At 35.2% G+C, this 9,331-nt stretch overlaps 1 protein-coding gene across 2 annotated transcripts; it reads left to right on the forward strand.

Moving 5' to 3' along the window:
- Positions 1-3,587: 3,587 nt before the first annotated feature.
- LOC141492645 (olfactory receptor 7A5-like) lies at positions 3,588-9,097 on the forward strand. 2 transcript variants are annotated; one of them, XM_074193203.1, is made up of 2 exons: positions 3,588-4,489; positions 9,073-9,097. In XM_074193203.1, the coding sequence occupies exons 1-2, from the start codon at positions 3,588-3,590 to the stop codon at positions 9,095-9,097; spliced, it is 927 nt and encodes a 308-aa protein (XP_074049304.1). The 2 variants fall into 2 exon arrangements, with proteins under 2 accessions (XP_074049304.1, XP_074049294.1); XM_074193193.1 differs by lacking the exon at positions 9,073-9,097 and having other exon boundaries at positions 3,588-4,523.
- The last annotated feature ends 234 nt before the right edge of the window (positions 9,098-9,331 follow it).

A 9,331-nucleotide genomic window follows, 5' to 3' on the forward strand; every position in this document is an offset into this window, starting at 1 on the left:
AACCAACTATGAATCAGTACAGACCTCCTTCCACTTTGACTTGATAAACTTTCTAAGGCATTCTACTCTACTGAGACCTATGAATTCCGTCATGTCTACTTTGGCTACAACTAACACCAACCTTGCAAAGTAAGGATGAAACTCTTTACCTCTCCATATCTGCTCCTTTTTTGGTCTTTAATGTATCTGCTTAATTATAGATATGTTCTTTGCAATTATTTCTTTTGTTTTGGTAGCTCTCTTGAAATATTTGAAGGGATAGCAAGAGAAATACACTATCTTCTGTGGCTTGAGAGGATATTGCAAAAAAGACAAATTTAGATTTGTTCCTAGGACACAAAGAAACCAATAAACTTCTTAGAATTAGAATTTTCCAAATGTGGACTGGGTACTATCAGAACTTGTTAAGTCCCTTCTCATAGGAGATCATGAAGTAACAGTTGGAAAAGTATTTCTCATGTGTTAAAGTATCTTTCATCACCATCCCACTCTTTCTGATTTTAAGAATTTCAAAGTCATGCAAAAGGGCTTGGTGTCTTATCACCATCAGACTTCATTCCCCACACCATTCTTCTTTTCCCCTTGGTGAGTTAGTTCAAAGAATTCCACATTTTGGACATGAGCTCCAGTATGTCATTCTTTAATCTCTTCCTGGCTGTACATCTGAGGCTCTATGTTACGTCACCATTTTATTTACATGGAATTGTCCCCTCTCTTATTTTTGAATTTGTATTCCTAGCTCTAAGAACAATGTGTAGGACATGGGTAATGTTTAATAAATTCTTCCTGGCTGTCTAGCTATGTTGAAAGAGTTCAGTATTTGCTTCCAGTTCTAAGGTTCTGTGCTTATGGAATTCTCAGAGGAATGAATCTTCTAATGTTCTCTTTCATTCAGATCATTGCAGTCTTTTCTGTTAATATAAAGAACCCTCCAGAGAACCTTATAATTATTTGAAGTGGCTAACTCCATCTGAAACTTTTAGACCAGACTCCATATTCTCTATAGAAACCTTCATAGACTGATTAGTCCCATGTAAACCTAAAAGTATATTCCATCTACAATTTGTTAACCTGGGTCAATAATTCACTTTCAATAACTTCATGCATCATAGGGAAGTTACTTAAAATATACACCAGCTGGAATAATTTTAGAATGTATAACTTCTATGCTATATGGGCCAAGAGAATAGGATTGAGACCTGGAAGGTGTTATTGCTTTGGGATCAAAAAACCCTTTTGAGGATGAGGGGGCAGTCTCACAGAGGTACCCTTTCATGTATGGAGCCTTGGGCTATCACAGATAAGCAAGTATGCTATGGATGGTTACATTATAAGGAAAGTAAAAAACACAGAAGCCTCACAGAACACTTTCTCCCAAAAAACAAGACCAATATTCTTTTGAAAATGATGAAGAGGTTTCCAGTGGACTGCAAATTCATTTCGAATTTGAAGCGATATGGCACAGAAAATAACTTATAAACTTATAATCAACATTGAAAGAATATGTAGCAATAAGGAAATGATCATCACATTGTCTTTGATCAATGTATGACCTCATCTGAAACTTGTACTACAATTTTAAAAACCATCGATAATTTATGAATGATGACAGGCAGAAGCAGTAGGATGTTAAAGGGACTTCTTAGATTTAGCTGAATCCATTAGAATTACTTGATCTAAACAACAGAAAACACGCAATATGAACTTACTCTGTTCACATAAGTAAAGAAAACTTATTGGGCAGACAAAAGGGATTTGTTCTCAATATATCAAAAAATAGACTGAGAACATTGGATAAAATTTCAAAAGTCACATTTTAGAGCAAACTCAGAGTGAAGTGGTTTGCCTAAGAAAGCTAAGGGATTTCCTTTCCATTGTAATAATCAAGAAAATTTAACATGCACAAAGGCAAGGTATCTTTTCCTGCTTAGACTTTTTGTGAGATTTAGTTTTGCTCATTATGTCCCATATTATCCCTTTTATTTCTATATAGTTTTATGAATTCCTTTGAAGATCATGAGACCCAAATTCTTCTAGTCAGACCAGAAAACTCTTGTCTCTCTCTCTCTCTCTCTCTCTCTCTCTCTCTCTCTCTCTCTCTCTCTCTCTCTCTCTCTCTCTCTCTCTGCTATTATCTGCAGGAAAAATCCTGCCATGTTCATGGTATGTCTTTTTTTTAATCCTTTTGCTCTGTAGTCTTCAATGCTCATAGTAAATTGTTGGGAGCCAGGGTCTCTAAGCTGTTTGACACAGTCGCAGCAAGAAGACTCAAGGCAGTCACACTGCCTGATGGAACAACATTTCCTTCCTCAATATATATATATATATATATATATATATATATATATATATATATGTGGATTTGATGCATGCCAATATTTATAGGTTTATTATTGATAACAATATTTACTCACCCTAATACTGGAATGACTATAAAGGAAGGATTTCAGAAAAATTCCTTGAATAATACAGATTGTAAACTCTGTCTAAATTTAACAGGACTGCCTCTCCCTGAGGCATGCAAAAGGGTTCAACATTCTGAAATTTCTGGAAAACCCAGCACTGGGAATTCCAAGGAGATACCAGAATATATACAGGGAAAACAGATATAAGATGGGTCAGATAGAATTCCAGGGAAATTAAGAGTTTGGCCTCCCTTACCATACCCAGGAATATATGAAAAAGATGGCGAGAAAATACTACAGGTGACTGATATGTGAACTCCAGCAGCCTTAGTATCATGGGAAAGAATAACAAAGGTCACAGAAACTGTGGCTTCTACCAAGAAGGCCAGAAAGAAAAATTGGTTATTGTAAGAGTTAACGGATGGGTGGACAAGCATAAAGACCCTCACTACAGACTGTTAAGGAAGTGTATCAAAAAACATTACCTACACAAAAAATATAAAAAACTTTCCATTAAAAGAATTGCTTAATTAATAACTTTAAATGAATTAACAATTATACAATGTAGTAATATATATGGTAACACATAGGTTAAGGTCATCATTGTCTGAGTAGGGATAAGAAAGTAATTAACTATGTGATTATTACTTAAACTTGTAATCACATGATTAAAACTTGTAAACATATGAAATATATGATTGATGATGAAAATTGTACACCTTTGTAAACAAGGAAAATTATCTCTGCTTGCTTGCTTGAAACATACATGATTCTGAGACTATAAACATAAATCCAAGCAACTGACAGTCAGGCAACCTGCTCCTGGCTATATCCACTTGTTGACTCAACTCATTTCACCGACTCTATCCCTCCTGTCAGGTTCCAAGAACCCCGAAGAGGCTGGACACCCACAGTAAATCCGAGATACCATTTCATGGACTTTCAGAAAAAGAAACAAACTAAGAGAATATTAATCCAAATCCTTATTCATGCACTGAGTAGGGATGTAGAAACTGTGATTTTCTAATATCACAAAGATAATGTTTGGGAGAGACAGGAACAAGAAGTAGAAATCCTATCAGTCAAATGAGAATTAGAGATTCTCCATTTGATACCGAAAGATCAAGGTATTTTCATCTCATGTTCTTCTCATTTCCCTTTCCTAGCAGAAAAGCCAGTCCCATGGTACCAGAAAACCAAACACAATTCACTGAATTCATCCTCCTGCTATTTTCTGAGAAACCAAATCAAGAAGCACCACTCTTTGGATTGTTCTTAAGCATGTATTTGGTCACAATGATTGGAAACCTGCTCATCATGTTGGCAATTAGCTCTGACTCTCATCTCCACACACCTATGTACTTCTTAATCTCCAACTTGTCCTTTGTTGATACCTGTCTGGTGACCACCACAGTCCCAAGGATGTTGGTGAGCTTCAGGACACAAAACAAGGCCATCCCCTATGCTGACTGTCTTACCCAGATGTTCTTCTTCATACTTTTTGCCGGCATAGATAATTTCCTCCTTACTTCAATGGCCTATGACCGTTTTGTGGCTATATGCCACCCTCTACGCTATGCAGTAATGATGAGCTCTTGGTTCTGTGGCTTGCTAGTGATACTGTGCTGGACAATGGCATTTCTAGTTGCCCTCCTTTTCAGTCTGCTGGGAACACGTCTCTCCTTTTGTACAAACCAGCAGATTCAGCACTTCTTTTGTGATCTTCCTGAGATTATGAAGCTTTCTTGTTCTGACACTCTCATCAATTATATCTTGATGTATTTGGTTTCTGGACTGCTGGGTGTTATCCCTGTCATGGGGATCCTTTTCTCTTATATTCAGATTTGTTCTTCCATTATAAAAATCCAATCTGCTCAGGGTAAGTATAAAGCGTTTTCTACCTGTGGATCTCATCTCTGTGTTGTGTCTTTATTTTACGGTACAGTGTTTGGGGTATATTTGTCTTCTGCATTTACCGACGCTTCCTGGAAGAGCACAGTTGCTTCAGCTATATATGCTGTGGTCACTCCCATGTTGAACCCTTTTATCTATACACTAAGAAATAAGGATATAAAAGCTGCCCTTTGGAGAATCATTAGCAGAAAAACTTCTCAGTGATAAGGTGATTCCTACTAATTACAATAAGAAACAGATACTTCTAGAGAAATATTAGGAGGCAAAATTTTTGGACCCCTCAATCTACTCTCAATTTAAATCAATCCTCTATTTAGTCATTAAAGGGACTTACCTAACAGGTAGGTCATCCTTTCATCATGCCTAATTAATGAGTGACAGTGAATCCTATTGCGACACCAAAATCAAATACAAAATTCTGTTTAACATTCAAATACCTACATATTCTAATGCTTTTCTATATATCCAATCTTTTAATACATTTCTTTGGACCATACTCTTATCTCCAGTGATCCTATATTTTTTGGTCTTCCATGAATAAGAGCTTTCATTTCTTAGCTTGGTCATTTTCTCAGACTGTCCCTCAGATCCAGAATCCTCTATTTAGCTACAGCTATTTTTTGATTCTTTTAATTCTCAAATATAAAGAAATTTCATGTGTACTAGAAGTGTTTTACAAATTCTCTTATTTCTAATCTCTTATTTACCTTAAATTTGTTTTACTAATGTTGTATATTACACATATATAATTATGTTTGCATGCTTCTATGTATGAATATATGTATGTATGTATCTAGGTATGCATCTAGGTATGTATTTGTTTTTTATATCAATTCTCCAAGTAGATTGTAAGCTCCTTGATATCACAGACATTTTTTTACACCCTCAGTAGGGATATCGAAAATTTAGGAGAGATTCGGTATTGTAGAAGATGCTTAATCAATGTTGAATAATAAAGCTCAGTTTTCCTTTATTACTTGTTAACTCTTTTTCACTCTTTGGTGATTGAATAACAATTTCATCTGATTCAATACTTCCTAGTCACACAAAAAAATTGAGATCAAAATAGTAATTGAAATTAAGAGAACAAATAGAATTTAGGTCTCAATCTGTCACTTAAAGCCTGTGTGCCTTTGACCAAGCGATATACTATCATTATTCCTCAATTTTATCATTGTTGAACTTGGAAATGAAAGATCTGTGCTCATTAGTGGCATTTTTTCCACTCTATATGAAGTCAAATATTTTAAATGAAAGTATCTTCACTACTGGGAAATATATTATGACTGCACTAAGGAAAGAAATATTAGAGAAAAATTACTGTGTGCTTTCATCATTGGCTGCCTATGTATTAATTCTTTAATGTTTTATAAATCATCATTTTGACATATTATAATTAAAGAAAATTCTACACATTTGGGCGAAGTCTCTCCTGATGTTCCTCTTTATTTTTGGTTTTAAAAATAAAGACTTTTTAGTTGTGTTTGCCCTGCAAAAATGGAAATTCTGATAATATAGCCTTTGAGAAACTATGTGCATCTTCTTTTGATGATGAGAAATAAATAGATACATATGTTTAAATTCTAATTGTTTTTTCTTATCATATTGTAATCATTACCCTCATACATGGGTCTGACCATTTCAGGACTGTTTCTAAGATGCTGCACTGACTCCATTTTATACATAGAATGTGATTTTATCTTCTCAGCCCTTTAAAAATTACTTCATAATCTAAGTCAAAATTATATTTCTGGTCTTGTTTCATGAACCTGCCCAACAAACTCTACATTTCACTCAAAACCATCTACTGATATTCTCAGAGATCTGACAAGTCTTTTTCCTAAGCATAGAACAGAGGGAAGCCCATATACTTCATTTTATATCATCAGTTCTAAGAGCCTTTTCTTACTGAGTTGATCTAATTTCAAAAATTCTTAATTTCCTCAATTATTGATCTCATCCCCCATCACACAAAATTAACTGCAGAATATTTACTTATCTGTGTTCACTACATCTTATATTTACTCTGGCCACATGGATTTTAAAGTCATAGAGCAGAAAAACCATATCATACTAGTTTAAGTATTCAGTGCATTTAACTCAATATCTGCACATTGAAGGTAGTTATTTAATGAATGTTCCATTTTTAAATATGTTTTTAATAATCATTAGTGCTCTTTAGCTATAAAATGCCAGTGAAATTAATTGAGCATTTGTGTTTTGCTTGATACAGAGAAATTGTGGCCCCCAATTGTCCATTTTCACCATTTGACTGACTCCTTTATTTTTGAGAACCATCTTCATTAGACTGAGTAAAAAAAGGACTTGCTTTACTGTCTATTCATTGATATTAATATATCCCTCAAATGATATATAGGAAAAGCAAAAATTAGGGGAATGGTGGAGCTATGATAGAGAAAAAGCTAGAAATTTCTTTATCAATTCTCTAAATAAATTGTAGAATGGCAAAAATCTCAAAAGAATAGATAGGAAAATGTTCCCACCAGGTCTAGCTCAAATGGAGAAGGTGTATGCTCAGACATGCAACTCTTTAGTGGAAGGACTGGATGTACAAGATGGTGAGAGGAACCAACTGGAGAGATCTGTAGGAGGCATTTTCATTGCGAGGCCCAGGTGTCCTGCTGAGGCAGGACAATAGTGAAGTAGGCCAGTTGAGAATACTCAAACACAGGTACCTCAGAACCCTGTTCATTTGGCATGATTGACCTGGATAGCCCAACACAATGAGCAAGCCCATATAGTTCTTAATGTGGAAAATCTGGGAGTGAATAATATGTCCTTCAAAATAAGAAGCTTGGAAATGTGCTCAGAGAAGGAAAATAATAATGAATTAGCAAACTGAGAGAGAACTATAGACATCAACCTTTAGATAAGAACAGGTAGGGCCTCATCTTAGAAAAAGATGGCAGAAAAGAAAATATTCCATGTCATTCTTCAGGGGAGAGTATTACATTGTCTTCAGGGCACAATGAGCTTCTGGAAAGCTTACAAATGATTTTTAATATCTAAGAGGCACAAATGAAAAAGAAATAAAAGAGGAATTCAGCATCAAGCAAATGGAAGCATAAAAATTAATAGTAAGAATAAATACTTTGAAAATGGTACTGGTCAAATATAAAATAGAATTTATCTAATAGACAAAGATATCTAAAAGCAAAGGTAAGAAAATAATTCCTTGAATACACTGGAACAGAGGAGACTAATGAAAATGCAAATACCTCCTGGGGGGAAATATCTGACCTAAAAAACAAATCCAGGTGAGAAAATTTAAGAAATATTGAACTATCTGAATGCCAGGATCAAAAAAATGAATATTTTTCAAGGATTTCTGCTCTGAAATGCTAGAAGCAAAGAGTAAAATAGTCATTGAAAATATTCCCTTATTAGTTCCTGAAATGGATCCCAAAATGAAAATGCTAAGGAATATTATAGCCATATTTCAGAACTATCACATGAAGGAGAAAAATCCTTCAGGCTGCCAGAAAAAAGAAGTTCAAAGAACAAGTAGGGAGGATTACCCAGGACTTGGCAGAATCATCATTAAAAGAATGGATGACCTGTGCCCATCAATTGGGAAATGGCTAAACAAATTATGGTACATAAATATTATTGTTCAATAAGAAACCAGAAATGGTAGCACTCTAGGAAAGTATGAAATGACTTATGGCATCTGATGCTAAGTGAAGGGAGCAGAACCAAGAAAACAATGTACACTAACAACAAAACTGAGAGATGAGCAATCTTAATGGATGCAGCTCTTCTCAGCAGTTCAGAGAACTAGGACAACCATATTAGGCTGGCTCTGGACAATGGTATCTACAAGCAGAAGAAGATAAAACACATGCGCACACACACACACACACACACACACATACAAACATACACACTAACAAAGGCAATCCAAAATATATATGTGCAATTTCAAGCTGAATGCTTGTTCCTGAGGGAAGGTTGTTAGGAAGGGAGGGTGGAAGGAAATTTTGTAATTTAATGCTGTACATGTCCATATGGATGAAAATAAATTAATTAAAAATACTTTAGGGGTGGCTAGGTGGCGCCGTGAATAGAACACCGGCCATGGAGTCAGGAGTACCTGGGTTCAAATCCGGTCTCAGACACTTAATAATTACCTAGCTGTGTGGCCTTGGGCAAGCCACTTAGCCCCATTGCCTTGGAAAATATAAAAAAAAAATACTTTAAAGGACCTGAAACATGATATTCTGGAGCATAAAAGAATTCACATTACAACCAAGAATCAAATGCCAAGCAAAACTAAGCATGCTCTTTCAGTTGAAAGGATGGAAAGGTAATGAAATAGGTGACTTTCATGCAGTCATCCCAAAGCTATCAGAGGGGAGTCTGAGCAATACAGGTTTAACAAATAAAAGATGATTTATCCTATTCATTAAGTAGCTTTGTGTAATTAAAGAAGGAAATAAAAACAAAAACAGCCCGCCCCGAACATCTTCTCCCATAGACAGTACTATTATTCTTTAGAAATGCAAATTCATTTTGAGTCAGTATGGTATGACAGACAAAACAACCTAAAGGAAACTATTTTCCAATAAGAGGAAGCTGATCATCCTAATGCCAATGATAAATTTGTGAAATTTTATGTTTAGTTATGTGTACCCCAATGTAGAGAGGACATAGATAGTCTAGAGTGAATTCAAGGCAGAGTATCTATGATAGTGAAGGGTGAAGGAATTAGAGTTTCTTAACCAACAGGAGAGAAAATACATATAATATGGGGTTAGCTGTGTTCATATATTTGAAGAAATATGAGGGGCCAACCAGGAGGCACGGGAGATATTTCACAGGCCATGGAGTCAGGAGGAACTGAGTTCAAGTGCAGATTCAGACACTTGTTAATTACTTAGACATATGGCTTTGGAAAAGTCACTTAACCATTTCCCCCATTGCCTGACAAAATAAAACAAAACATAAATGTGAGAGAAGAGGGAAATTTTCTGCAAATACTGAAAGAATAG

Source organism: Macrotis lagotis, chromosome 1, assembly GCF_037893015.1.
Source record: "Macrotis lagotis isolate mMagLag1 chromosome 1, bilby.v1.9.chrom.fasta, whole genome shotgun sequence".
Taxonomy (NCBI): domain Eukaryota; kingdom Metazoa; phylum Chordata; class Mammalia; order Peramelemorphia; family Peramelidae; genus Macrotis; species Macrotis lagotis.

Coding starts and splice junctions, on each gene's coding strand:
- LOC141492645 (XM_074193193.1), top strand. CDS start 3,588: ATGGTACCAGAAAACCAAACACAATTCACTGAATTCATCCTCCTGCTA.